We start from the raw sequence: 15,931 nt of genomic DNA on the forward strand, positions 1-15,931 counted from the left end.
TTGTTGTACAGAATCGACCGCGGATTCTGATGCAACTAACCCAGAAATTACAACTATTTTAAACGTTGGACGTTAATTGGTGGCACTATCCAACTTATTATTATCCTTGCATCTATATTTTTAGGTTGCTAATGACTGCAGTGCTGAGGTCTGGGGTTCGATTCCCAAGTCGGCCAAAGTCATATCGAGTTTTTGCTAGTGTGTTCTGTCCTAAATAAAATAGGTGAGATTATCGCCATATTGGGCTCGAATTTCGGAATCTCGGTTAATATGGAGCAGAGAAACATAATATAATTTTCCTCAACTTGGAATTAAAACACACTACAACCACATTCGAACCATAGAGCGTAGGTAGCTATTCGTAAGATTTTCCTCTTCCAGGTGAGTTGACACACACAAATCTGCCGCTCGGTAAAATCCCTGAATTGCTTCTATTACAAGAAATGCTTGTGACACACTGACGTCACCTGGCGCATTCTTATAATTTGCAATTTATATCAGCCTCTATGTATTGCACCAATTAATTATTTTGTGTAAAAATATAATAATGTATGGTGTATGTCTTATGGGGGTTCTATTAAATAAAATAATATTATTTCTGTCAGATGTAAATGGGAATGTACAGCTCAATACTTTTGATAAAAAAACGATTGTATTACAATTCAATTCAAGCATGCCCACTAGGCCTCATGGTAGGCGATACGACAAAACATAAACGTAATGTATAAATAGGTTATAACAGTGACGTTGTGGTTGCTATTTTAGTTCAGATTTTGAAAAAATAGTTTATATAGACGTTCGTGTCTATAGAATATACGTCAATGTTCACAATACTGTTTTACGGCAGAAATAAACCAGGACCTACCAGAACTTTCGCTTACAAGAAATCTTTTTGCGATTAAAGCAAGTTTTATTTTAATTTACTTCAATGCCAATGTCACGCTTTAGAGTTTATTTATAAGTCAGAATGGATTACGAAACAAACTATATAAATGAAAGTCACGGTTAATGCCGGAAACGTTGCTCTGTCTATATTTAGATATATTTTACTTGAAAATGCTAAGAAGTACTGTTAATTTCAATGATCGTTATTGGATGATAATTTACAGAACATAGACTACTTATCCCGCAAAAATATGTATAAAATACATGGTTCTAGTGAAAGTTCTATCCTGGGAGTTTTGCCAGTGATTATTTTTTTTATTTTGATTTAACACACTAGTACTCACACCTCTTATTCCCTAAGGGGATGCAGAAGTGCAACTGCTGCACCCACATTCCGCCATGTGTATTTCGTCCCATATGTGAGGGAGCGATCCTATCACCATATTGAGTCCAAATTCCAGACTCCGGGCTAATACTGAAAAACCCGATATCACTTTGCCCCGATCCGAGCATCGAACCTAAGACCAGCATAGTACCGTAATACAACCACTGAGGCAATCGTATTAATTTCATACTTTCGAAATTTCAAAGTGACAGAATCAAGATCTACAAGGTCTTCCATGATAGGCCGCTTAGAAAAGATACTAAAACCGTCTAATAAAATCCTCTGACTAGAAAAACCAGTAGGAAATCAACGTGTAGTGATAGCTTGCCAGTGGCAAAAGGTCCATACAACCAGATTCCTGCCGACTTCCTTTCATGTAGAATCTTACCATTAGAACGATTTCCAGACCGTTTATGCCTATTAGTACCTACACATTATGTTGTATCGGGTTCCTTTTCACTGTAGCTTGCTGTTTCATTTCGTATGGCGAGTGAGATTGCCAAAGTCCAAACACACCCTATCCTTGAACACCATTACCTTCCATCAAGATCGGCATATGTAATGTGACGATCTCTTTATTATGATCTACCTACTTCTATATTTACGCTATAGAAAAAGACTTCTAAGTAAGTCATTGATTCGTAACTGCTTAATTCTTTGTTTATTTTGAATCACGAGACATGCTTGCCGTTCGTCTGATGGTAAGCGATACGACCGCCCATAAACAGTAGAGACACCATCCAACCCCTTGAATTACAAAGTATTATTTAGTATTCCACTACGCTCACCGTCCTGATATAAGATGTTAAGTCTTATTATGTCCAGTAGTTATACTGGCTACAATGTTCTTCAAACGCGAACACAACAGTACCTACACACTGCTACTTGGCGGCAGAAATAGATATTGCGGTAGTACACTACCCAGGCGGACTTTTACATTTGAAGTAACTACCACCAGTATCATTTTTGGCATATTTAATTTTTAACTACCTATTTACACAGATGACGTACTTTAATCACGAAAAGATCATCATTTCAGCCCTTGAATCGTCCACTGCTGGACATAGGCCTCCTCCATTGAGCGCCACAGGTACCGGTTCTGGGCCGCCCTCATCCATCGGACTCCGGCGACCCTCACCGGAGTCCGATCATCATCATTACGAAAAGATGTCTTCAATCAATCTTTAGCTCATTTCAGTCATCTGACTGATTGAATGTAAACACTTATCAGTCGTAAACGAAATAATCATGTAGTCAATTGCGCAGTTTATTGATTCATTACAAATCGCTGGTTTAAAGGACATTGAAGTCTTTAAAGCGAAGGGGAATTTTAAGTTCTTTAGTATAGAGTTGCGCTGTAAACGTATTTCGCTGCCTCACTGTAATAAGATCTTTTATTTATTATTATTAACGTAGCAAAAATTAAATTTCATGTCTGTAAAAATTATACAAGACAATAAATTCATGGTTCCTCTTTTATTTATCTTTCAAGATTATTGGGAATTTTGCATTTTATTCAATTTAATTCATCATCATTATCATAAGCCCGTTTTAATCCACATCTGGACTCATCATGATCCAGTTGTAGACCACTGCTGGGCATAGGACCCTTCCAAGGTACGGCACAGAGCCCGGTCTGCTTTATGCATCCAGTCGCTGCCGGCACTCTTGCGCAAGTCGGCTCGCCATCTGGCCAGACTTTAATTTAATTCATTTTCAGTTTGCACGTAGAATATTACATAGAACCTTGTAACAGTGAGTAAGCTAATTATCAATACGAATGGATCAGCTCAAAAGAGATATTACCTTGGTTTAATTGGAAACTACCGTGAAATGACGAATACTAGATGCTTTTCGTATAATAGTAAAACTAAATACCATCCGTTCTTCCCTAAACATTTCCCTTTAACATTTTCGCCAGCAGTGCATTCAAGATTCATTTTGGCTTGTGGATGGCACAGGCAGAGACCACGAAATATAGGCAAAATCTTCGTTAGTTGGTTTATACTATAAAAGGAAACTGGAGTGCATTATAGACCTAAAGCGTCCACAATTCACCGAGATACCCAAAATTCAATATCATTTAGGCGTCTAGAAATCGCACTATACGAAAGTAACAAGAAAGCTATTTATAATAGATAGCCAATCTAATCTAGCCTCTACATATGTCTAATTAACATTCAGATTACGTAAGCTCAAGACGAACTTGACCCCGCGCTATCATGCACTGGTTTAGAAATCTTATCTACACGACATAATTCTTAAGGTTGAAGGTTGCGTGAATCGGAATGTTCAAATTGCACGTCAATGCGATAACCTTCTGTATCAATTTATTTTCTGTATATGTTTGCGGAAATTATCTTTAGCGACTTTGGGTGTATGGCTCTTTGCATTATCAATTCAGCCTTTTTTTATATAACGGTCTTTTTACAAGACCTATAAGCTATGATCAGCAGCGGCATGAATTTTACTAAAGGTCTATGTGAGAGTTCGCCTACCTAGGTGTACTGCGGGAATACAATAAATAAAAGAGTTTACTGCATCCTGATTACCGATCCTTTATGTATTTAGATTCCCTATGGACTGCTGGCGACTGGAGCATTATCATGTTTTTTTTAGATAAATAAGCATAGCAAGTGATTGTATTAATCTTGGTAGTAATCGGACTACCATCATTGGATCATTTGGCGTGATAATGGGAACGAAGCCGGGGCGGGTCGCTATTGTTGATATTTTTTGTATAAATATGAAAGTTTATGTGTGGCGTTAGCGTAGTTGGGTGTGGTACGGACTGCCGAGACGAATGTGAGCAAGTTCAAATTGTATGTTCTAGGTAGGTACCACCGCAATGCTATTTCTGCCGCCAAGCAGCAGTGTGTAGTCACTGTTGAGTCTCGATTTGAAAGATATTGTAGCCAGTGTACTGGACATAATAAGACTTAACACCTCATGTCTCAGGATGGCGAGCGCAGTGGAATGCCAAACAATACTGTGTAATTCAAGTTATTGGATGGTATTTCTACTATTTATGGGCGGTCGTATCACTTACCATCAGGCGAACGGCGAGATGATCTCGTCAAAGCAATGAAAAAAAAAAAAAAAAAAAACACCGACTGGTAAAGCTCGGCGCGTCTTAGAGAGCACTAACCAGTCTTAACCCGAATTGGAATGAACCAAATAAAAACGACAAAGAGAAGTTGGAAATATATTTGTCACGGCTTCCAAATCTCTCCCGATAGAGGATATCTTAAAGCGAATGGAGGCCAGATAGCATTTGAGCGTTGCGTTACAAAATAAAACCACAAACAACATTATCTCTGCTAAAATTGTTTAAAAAATAATGAATGAATTACAAATTTTTTCGCCAAAAATCACGGTTTTCTTTTTCAGTTTTTTATAAATCTTGTAGTTTAGCGCGCATATGGTAAATGTGAGTATGTTTTTGACTGCAGACTTTTTGTAAAATTAAAGTGATTTTTTAACTACCTATATTTATTTTGTTCAAAACTTGATCTTTTTTACGTCTACAGTTAGAATGACTTTTGATAACTTGTTTTGAAGAAGACATTTCATTTATTAACGCAATGTCAAAATGACCCTGTACATCGTGGTACTATTTGAAGGACTTTGTACCCAATTTAATAACCGACTGTATCTGATTTAACATTAAAGGTGACCAAAGCAGTGTCACAGAGACCTTTTGTTAAAATTAGAGATTTTTTTGCAGTCAGTCGGAGAATGATTGCCTTGTCATACCAAAAAATCAATTATCTAACAATGTAAACAGATTATTAGTTTTTGTACAACAAATTATGTATTTTTTTTTCTTCTCTGTATCATGTATTGTAGTTTATAAATGTATTATTTTTATGTATCATGTAAACTGATTTCGAAAAGAGCAACACCAGACTTGCCCGTTATTCTGTGGTGAGAACTGCTTTCCGAACTGGTGGTAGAGTTAATATTGACGGAACCTAAATAATGTATAACATTTTACGGGTTCAAATAAATCATCATCAATTTAATACATCAATCACCTTTTATCCCTAAAGCAGTAGGCAGTGATACATCTAGTGCAACCGTTCGCCATGACCCGTCCTGTGATGTGATAGAGGCAAGCCTATCGTTTTATCAGACACAAATCCAAAACTCCGGAATGGTACTGAGCTGAATACCCCAATATCACTTTACCCGACCCAGGATTCAAAGCCGAGACCTGAAAGTCTTAGGCGACTGCAATAAAACTACGCCAACGAGGTAGGCAACGAGAAACGAGGCATTCTATGTACTCAGTGTGGAAACTAACAATTTTGTATGTTGCAACAACACATTACCCCAAATAATCACGAAGGCCATACCTACCTCATCGCCTGATACGTACCATTATAATGCATTTAAGTTTAAACAGATACGTATTGTAAAATCCATGATGGCTAAGTAACATCTGTTCATATTTTATCCAAATTGGATCTATTGTTTACTGTGCTGTTTGTTGCGACATCATATTTCGTCATTTGACACTATCTGGCCCATCATCACCAGCTGTTAGAATCAAACACTTACCCCCTTTTTCATCGACGTTTTTTATGTAAAGACGAAGTAAAACTGTGATAACAAGTCTGTTTCTCCGTGTTGACATGGCAGCCTTCGCAGTGCGTAGACATAGGGACGTTGTGATTGGCTAATATTGAGAAACAGACTTGTTATCACAGCTTTCCTCGGTCCTTAGATAAAAACGTCTTTGAATACGGGCGTTAGTGTTTTATAGCTGAAAGCATCACAAATACCCTCACAAGAATAATTTTATATCAACAATATTAAATCAAGTTCGCACATTAATGTTGTAGTCATATCATCTATCGAAACTATCGTTCTGTCATTTTTATTGGAAACTAGTAGACCCGACAGACGTTGTCCCGTCTTAACTATGAATTTGCAGCGCGCATTCTGTCAATCGCTGACAGTTACTTCAAACAATTGACAGTTATATAAAATTAATATGTTCGTTAAGTTTTCTTAAGGTTATAGCTTAAGGTCCATTTTTCATAATATTAATATTAATAAAATTTCGTCATATTAAATTTTGAAGGCCGAAATATCCATGCATATTGATTATTTTTACGTTTTTCTTTCAACTGCGAGAACTAATCACTAACTAGACGTGAATTTAAATTCTTTACTTGTCAATACTTGTTTAGTTACCCAGATTAAAGGTGAAACAAAATGTATGAAAATGGACCTTAAGCTATAACCTTAAATTTGCTAATTTTCCGCGCAATTTTTTGATTTTTTTCTTTCATAAGATTCTTCTCCTGTCAATAACAAACACAACAAAAAAAGTTGTGAATTCGGTCCAGCCGTTCACGCGTGATGGCGTGAACAAGGGAAATAGGAATTCTTTTTTATATATACATATTAATTTACAGAGCTCCGAGAATAAAAGTGTGTAATTTATAAAACAAATTATATGAATGAGTATATTATATTGTTACTCGAATGAGTAGTCAACTCAAGATAATCGGGATATGTGATTACTTATCCAAATACGAAAGTCGATCGCCTTGTAGATGTGATTTCCGTTTGACGCCAAATGTCACGGCAAAATTACTACACAAAACATTTCCATGTTAAGTATATTTCATACATCGTAGTCCATATTTAATGTTAAACAAAAATCAAGCGAGTATCAACCCTATTGCGAGGCTATTGGAATAGTCCAATTGCAGCAATGATGAGTCATCAATAGGGTTGTAGGCCCGGCCTATATTAATGTTAAACAAAAATCAAGCGAGTATCAACCCTATTGCGAGGCTATTGGAATAGTCCAATTGCAGCAATGATGAGTCATCAATAGGGTTGTAGGCTCGGCCTATATTAATGTTAAACAAAAATCAAGCGAGTATCAACCCTAGTGCGAGGCTATTGGAATAGTCAAATTGCAGCAATGATGAGTCATCAATAGGGTTGTAGGCTCGGCCTATATTAATGTTAAACGAAAATCAAGCGATTACAACCCTAGTGCGAGGCTATTGGAATAGTCCAATTGCAGCAATGATTAGACATTCATAGGGTTGTACGCGTGGCATAAGCTTAGTAAATTGCGAGGAATTTCAATTTTATAGACTAGAAAAAAGAATTCAAACTCGCGTGGCTTTACGGCTATGATTACGGTGCATGCTTACGAGACAGCGTATAGTTATTTACTGGGAAAAAAATCAGAGATAATACTGAGTGGAAAAATTATTATCACAAACCTAAAAGACCACACTTTGAACTCATTCTGTAGGTCGGACCGCCAATAGTTAATTTTTTTTTATTGTATAATGTAGGCAGATATTATAACTTTCTCTTTTCGGACGACCTAAACCTCAGTTCGCTTCGACACCATTAAGGATGCAGTCTACGAGCCGACACATTTTCATATACAAAGTGCTCAGAATGAAACATGGCCAAATACCCTATTACGGTACCAAAGCAGTAAAACTTCACTACTTAGATAGTAAATTGCGCAAGTGGCATGTCTGATAACTGGGAGTGAAAGTGCGTGCCATAGGATTTCACTTTCTTAAGCGTTTAATTTGTGTGAGTTGTACATGTCGCCGCAGCACCTGGTTATTCGTTGAATTGGTGAATTTCCGAAGCGACAGTGGCGCCATCTATCATTACATCGAGGCAGTATTAGAAGAGGAGGTAGGTCGACTGCTGTCAATATAAGGACCGGCCGAACGACGAGAGCTCAATCTTGTAGCAGTTTTTGTACGAGACTTGTTTGGACGCTCGAACCGAGCACATTGTGTATTCCGCTACTATTACTATGCAGTAAATTGTTAGTGAAGTAAAGAAGTGTTTCAATAATTGAATAACTGTCTGGAAAATAAATATAGACCGGTGATACTTTACCGGTCATGTAGTAAAATAATCAAGTAAATAGTTTTCACTCGGACATACATATTATTATAAATTATTCTCGTAATTACGATGACAGCCTCGGTGATGTATTACGGTACGACTGCAGTGCTGAGGTCTTAGGTTCGACTCCCAAGTCGAGCAGTGATATTGTGTTTTTCTATTCAGTGTCAGCCCGGAGTCTCGAATTTGTGCCCGATGTGGTGGTGTTCGTCGCCTATCATATCATGGGACGGATTATGTACGGCGGAAAGTGGGTGCATAAGTTGTGCCTCTGCCTACCCCTGCAGTCATTAAAAGCATGAGTGAGCGTATGTGTGTATTCTGGTAATAAAATCACTGAAAGTTCAAATTAATCAAGGAGTCATTTAAATCTACGAAGTATGAAATATTTTAAATAAGGAAAACTGACACAAGCTTCCTTTTTTTTAAATTTTACTATCATCATATAAAGTATTATCGTCATAAGGTAGTGGCTCGTTTCATTGATTTTAAAAATAGAACTTTCCGTCTATTAAACGTCCATTCCATCAATTCATTATCATAAATAAAAGCCTAATAAAATGTCGGCAACCCTAGATATGAATTTTAAATGTTCAACGTCACAATGTATCAATTAGACCTTAGATAGGTCAATTGTAAATGTGACTTTATGTCACTCTTGTTTGTTCATCTGATGATTAACTGACTCTTTAATAGGTAGGCTCGGGCCATGACCCTGCCGAAATACTTCCCCGATTTAATTTATGCCTTGCTATGAGGAAAACTACGTCGTATTTTGTCTGTGTTTTCCTGTACTCCAACTAAGCTGTTTGTGCACCAAGAGTTAGCGTAGAGGCGATAGCCTTGGGTGTGGTACAGACTGCCGAGACGAATGTCCGCAGGTCAAATCCCAAGGGTACATCTAACTTTTATAAAATTATGTGCGTATTCTTTGCGAATTATCGCTTGCTTTAACTATGAAGGAAAACATCGCGAGAAAACTTGGATTGGCAGTGGCAGAAACGTGTGGATTGGCAGACTTCACGCACCTTCAAATTTCTTATAGCGAACATCTCAGGTATGCAAAATTTCTCACGATGTTTTCCTTCACCGTTAAAGCAAGCGATAATTCACAAAGAATTCACACATATTTTTTTTAGAAAAGTCAGAGATGTGTGCCCTTGAGATTAGAACCTGCGCACATTCGTCTCGGCAGTCCGTTCCACAACCAATTAAGCAATTGCCGCTTTTTTTTTATTGCGTTTATCGGTATACGTAATTATTACTACATTTATAGACAAAGAATGTTGCATCAGACATATAACACAAAATGACTACAACGAGCTATCAATTGTTGGAAATGCTATGATACGACAGTTGCTGCAACTAACTAGGTTAGTCCTATGTTTGATTTTGTACATTATGTTATATGAAATAGAAAATAGCCACATTATTCTAGTTTTATATTAAGTAAGCGAAATAACTACAGCCAATTTTAACAGTTTTTAAATGATTTTGCAGCATTAAAATCTTAATTACTTTGTCACTTAAATAGAACTACACTACTTGACCAAAGACCAGGTGAAAACACAGAAGGAACTTGTCTGTCTAGCGAATTTAAATGGGAGTTCATTATGTTATACGTCTTTGTATTTTTTTTTCTCTATTTATGTACACGTTATACGTTCTTTTTTTCTTTCTTCAACCTTCTTCAATTCATTAAAGATATTTTTATTATATTCTAAGATACTGTACGAAGATTTGAAATATTTAGTGTAACAGGAAATTTATGTTATAAAATACTTACTTATATTTATCATCAAGGCCTCTGCCTGATATCAAAGGAGCCTACCAAACTTAGTATAGGCAGTAATGCGCCTACGCACACAGTTTTTAAAACACTGATAACGCGCTTTAAATGGAAGTAAATCCTGATGTTGCTGGAACTCAACTCTTCTTAACTTAAGTTTTACTAAGGTTATTCAATGCAGCAATATAATGCGCAAGAACCTTTTTTTTAAAGGCAGGGAAAAAGTTACCCTACTGCACCTGATGGTAAATGGAGTGGGGTCCGATATGTCCAGTCGACACAATTATGCCGGCCTGTTAGCTGACACGACAGACGTTGTCCTATTTTAAACCAAGAACTATGAATGTTGAATTATCAACCGATACATCTGTGTTACACAATATTTGCAGCTCGCCATTGACGTATATCCTATAGATACGAACGTCCATATGAATTATGTGTTCAAAAACTGAACTAAAATGGCAACCAAAACGTCACTGTTATAACCCATTAATCAACTGTACAACAAATAATTTTACTTATTTCACTAATATTATTTATTCACATCCAAGTTTGCACTTAGACTAGCGTGTTTTATTATGAGCGCCACTCCATACACAGCCACAAGCATCAATATTGACACCATACTAAAATCAGTTTCAATTACAGTTCAATTCATTTGAACACAGTGAATGTTCGGAACGCCAAATCTAGTACGTAGTACATATATGTATATCGATGATAGAATCTAAATTATATATTATTGATTTAATTTGGTGAATGCAATGTTCAGAGATTTAAAAAAACGGTTGTCGTTATTCCTATAATACAACATTATTTTTGTCTCCCTTCATTAAAGAACAATACGACCCCGTTGCTACAAAAAGTGCCCTAAAACATGTATATTTATGACATAAAATAATGACCTATTCCAAAATTAGTGGGAATCGTCTAAGACCTAATTTATATTGGCGACATTTACTTTTTCTTCCTATATTTCATGCTACAGGTTTCATTGTTGACCTATCTTTAATAAGTTCTGTTGAGGTTTGCATAGACAAATACAAAGCCTTTTTTATAATGTAATGTAAACTGGCCGCGTAATAGTGTGTATCTTTTTGAATTGTTGTATTTGGAATAATATAACAATGTACTGTAACTAAGCAATGTGTGCTAGTCTAATACGGTTGTCTAACGTGTTAACACTATTAAAATATAAGTACCTTTTCGACGGAAAACCTTGTTTATTTTTCACACTTACTCTGCAAGGGCGACTCGAAGCCCAAGAAGTTCAATTTTATAGCAACTTAAAAAAAGGTGTCGCAAACTCAAATGAGTTTCTTTGACGATTCCCACAAATTAACAATTTTGGAATACGTCATTATTTTATTAAGAGAGCGAATTGTATTGGTTGTATACCGACTGACTGCCGAATGCTACTCTTTAGAATAAAACTGGGCTTATCAAAAATATCAGACGCAATAATAAGTTAGTAATAATACCTATTGTCATGTTGTTTCCACGTGATTTATTGGAATAACGTTTCTTTTTTAAAATTGATAGTCTTTAAAAGAAGCAATTTTCGGCAAGGAAAATGCTGTTCGTGAAATAATTATGCGACAATTAAATCATTCAATAATCGTATCAGTTCAAAATATAACAAACTAGGAGGAAGAAATAGAAGTTACAAGTAAATAAGTCTTAGTAATTTTAATATGAAAGCAGTTATTAATTTATTATTAAAATGTTCCGTATATTTTATAACAATTAATATTATTTTATAATTTCTCATGCTTAATTATATACTTAAATGAAAACAGATAAATTCTGAATTTTCACAAAATACAATTAATTTAATACAAGCCAAATATTAATTAAATGTTTTCAATATAGTTACCAATAAGTTTCATGTTTGTTTAAAATAAATCGAATAAATAAAAATGAAATAAAACAAATATTATAAACTAGTTGACCCGTCTTAACTATGAATTTACAGCGCGTATTCTGTCAATCGCTGACACTTATTTTAAACAATTGACAGTTACATAAAATTAATATTTTCGTGAAGTCTTCTTAAATATTCTAATTTTCCGCGCATTTTTTTGATTTTTTCTATCATAAGAACCTTCTCCTGACACTAACAAACACCACAGAAAAAAATTTGTGAAATCTGTCCAGCCGTTCACGCGTGATGGCGTGACCAAGGGAAATAGGGATTCGTTTTTATATATTTTAAATAAATAACACTTAAACTCACCTAGCATGAAAATCATTATAATGCACTATATGTAACGGAAACAGATCATTTTTAATAACACCACCACTAACAAAGCAGAAAAATAAAACATAAAATAAATACATATTTTTAAAGCATTTTACACTGGTCAGCACCACACAAACGTTAAAATCACACTAACCATGGAATGGTTAGACCTTAAATAAACCGCAGTGCAACTGATAACGTGGTATAAGGAACTCTGACGCTTTAATAATAAGACTGGTTATTGATAGATCACGTGTTTTGTATGTTGAAAGGTAACGATACTCGTAGTAATAATTACACAATTGGTTATGTTTTAATATTGATTTTAATTTTAATTTTTAACTGTTTTTGCAAATTTAAAATAAAGAGGAAAAATATAAATATGCTGTGGAGCCTAAAGGCGGTGTTGGTGATTTCTTATTTCTTTATATAATACTAGCTTTTTCGCCACAAAAAGGTTTTTTCATTTCGAATTAGTAGTTCGTGAGATAAGCGCGTTTAAACAAAATAAAGTCTTCAGCTATATATAATAGCATAGGTAACAATAATAAATATTTTCAACGTCAAAAAATACTTTTCAATGGTGTAGATCCTTATGGAGTTATCATTAGATATCTCGTATGCGAGAGACCGGCTGGGTAGGTAAGATATGCTGTCGACTTTCTGGCAGGTACTACTACGATCGAGGAATTTCGAAGGTGTGTGAAGTCTACCAACCCGCACTAGGCCAGCGTGGTGGACTAAGGCCTAATCCCTCTCAGTAGTAGAGGAGGTCCGTGCTCAGCAGTGGGCAAGTATATAATACAGGACTGATATTATTATTATACTACTACGATCTATTTCTGATGCCTAGCAGGTTTGCAAGCTGTCACATCAAGTAACCTCTTAAGTTCCAAGTTATAAATAAGTACAGTATTTTATGGCATTTTTTTTATATGTTTACAGCAAAGTGATTCCACTTCACCTGATGGTAAGTGGAGTTGGGTCCTATAGAATGTCGACTGACGAGAGATGATTACATCGGCAGTCGAAACAATTATGCCGGCCTGTTGGATATATACAGACTGATCGCAGACCGCGACACTTACGTGGGCCACTATGGCGGGTTTTAGCACCTCGTGTACTGTAGTCGCTATCCGGGCGAATATAATCCTACGAGCAAATCCAATCCAATCTTAATAACTGTTTTTTATTATCCACGCAGTCACTTTGCTCCTGATTTAAATGACAATCAACAAAGGACGTGCTTTAGCACAAATCAAGTGAACATACTTCGAACTATTGTATAAATCAGTCACGACTCCCAGCGCAGTGGGCGAAATAATAACTTAAGTGCAACTCTTGAAGGCAATTGTTCTAAACACAAACACGTGACGTAGATAATACATATACGTAATTGCTCCATTTATCTTGGACTTTAAAACTAGCATGATCGAGTGAAGCATTTATCCCTTCCTCAATGACCTCACATTAATTTAAATGCTTCAAATAGCTGGTGGTACATCATAGCGAATAGCGACCGCCGTAAAAACAGTTAAGCCCGCAATAGTGGCCTATATAAGTGTCGCGTTCCAGGATCGGCCTGAGTATCTCCGGTTCCAACAGGCCGGCATAATTGTGAAGACTGTCGAGGGTAATCATCTCTCATCAGTCAACATTCTATTGTCCCCACTTCACTTACCATCAGGTACCGTGTGGTTGCATAAAAAAATCGGGTTTTAAACAATCCGGCATAATTGTGGACTGGCAAGGGTTAATTAGTTCTCGTCAGCCGACACTATCTGGACCCTACTACGCTAACAATATGGCGTAGCTATCACTTTGCCATAAAAAAATACTCCATAAAGAAGACTTTTTCCTACTGACTGCGTTGTTGACGTCAACTTATTTAAAGATCGAGTCCTAGAAGAATTGTGGTAGAACCAAGCGTTGTCCGACCTGGTATATGAACCCAGAAATCGTTCCACAGCTTGCTGTATCAAATTAGATGTGCAAATTTTCCAAATAAAACAATTTTACCTAACGAGGAATCAATACAAACGTTCACTAACGTCTGTAGGTCTTTACGAATCCATATAACAATTAGAAATCAACAATTTCAGGTAAATTAAACGTGTATTGTTATAGATAATTTTATATATTATGCTATATCACGAATTTTGTAGGGGTCGTTTTGATAACACTTAAAGGTTTTTAAAGACATGTAAATAATCAGCGAGAAATGAGAGGATCTCAAAAACGAAATAGCCAAAAACTTGTTTGGATCTGAACGTTTTTGGTTAACATGAAGACTTACCTGCTATTCTCAAATACATCGCACGCAAAAAGACACACACACATGAATTTGAATATATAAAAATACCGAACTTCTCATAATTTAATTTGGAGTATTAATTGATTGTTATCAAAAATGTGTGATACGTTTAAAAATTACGTGTTTGCACTACATGTCGATACGGTTTTGTTCCACGGAAAATGAATTGAACATTTAATGTGATTTAAAAAATTATTACACCTTCGGGTTGTTAAATACATATCTGTAATTAACTCAATTTCGTCTGATTTTTCCATGGGATTTTGTTCTTGGGACCCGTCGATATGTCCGAAGCGCACTTGAATTTGTTTTAATTTTAATTAATTTAGTCTAACCAGCCAGCAACATAAACAGAGAAATCTTTTAAAGTAACTATTCCTACATACATATTTTAACAGATGTTTCTTACCCTTTTCATACGATATCGGCAATCTGACCCTTCTACACCAGATGTTAAGCGTGGCGTCCAGGGGTCGTGGTCGTTTTCTACAATCGTTAATGCTAACGTTATGCATGAGAATTACATATCGATAGACTTATCGATAGGGTATAATCATTCCCACAATTTTTCCGTTTTGTATGAAGGTTAACGATTGGAATTAAATAGAAACACATAATCGAATATCGATTGGCAAAGATGATTATTACCAGTCAATACATGTTCGAAGTTCGATACAAAACTAATCCCAGCACGCAAGACACTGAGAACACAATGATTTCTTATGTTTACACGAATGTTAGACATTAAAATTAAACTACTTTTCGGATTTTATCGCGGATTTTTTATATTTTAATTACCTCCCGACGTTTCGAAGACTTTGCAGCCTTCATGGTCACGGGGACTGAGGTGTTATTCATCCGTTAAGTCAAAGTTACAATATCTACCTACATTTTACAAACCAAAACAAAAAATCGCGATAAAATCCGAAAAGTAGTTTAATTTTACTGAGAACACACTTTTGAATAACATCTCAAGCAGACATTTAATGCATTGAACTATTAAATAAACCAAACTTAAGCTGTCATTCAAGTGCTTGCACTCAGCTGAGTTGGTGTTACATGAACAAAACTCAGCTGTCAAAGTCCGTCACGTATTATAACGAAAAATTTAATTTGACCTGACATTAAAAGGGTTTTATAAGAACTATCTTAAGATGCCTTTATTTGACAGTATCTCAGCTGATATTGCACTTAAGAGCGAGTTGCATACATTAATACGACTCACAGCCATAATGGCTTTGTGTTAGGTGTACGGTGATCGCTATCTCGATGGATACGAAAATCCTAATATTTAATTCCTTTTACAAATATTTCATAGATCACGTAAAGTTACGAAAGAATGGTAAAATCAATGATTCATTATCACACAAAGGTATTGGAAACGTTTTTCCATTCGTTCTATTATTA

At 35.8% G+C, this 15,931-nt stretch overlaps 1 protein-coding gene across 1 annotated transcript in view; it reads right to left on the bottom strand.

The window, feature by feature from the left end:
• Nucleotides 1-12,429, bottom strand: part of LOC119188838 (apyrase-like) — a gene marked incomplete at its 3' end in the record, with an annotated part of 30,914 nt that extends 18,485 nt beyond the window's left edge. Inside the window, exon 1 of the mRNA XM_037436878.1 lies at nt 12,205-12,429. Coding sequence (XP_037292775.1) covers nt 12,205-12,308 — 104 coding nt within the window. The remainder of the gene's footprint in view (nt 1-12,204) is intronic.
• Between the last annotated feature and the right edge of the window lie 3,502 nt (nt 12,430-15,931).

The sequence above is a fragment of the Manduca sexta genome, chromosome 9 (genome assembly GCF_014839805.1).
Source record: "Manduca sexta isolate Smith_Timp_Sample1 chromosome 9, JHU_Msex_v1.0, whole genome shotgun sequence".
NCBI classification, from domain to species: domain Eukaryota; kingdom Metazoa; phylum Arthropoda; class Insecta; order Lepidoptera; family Sphingidae; genus Manduca; species Manduca sexta.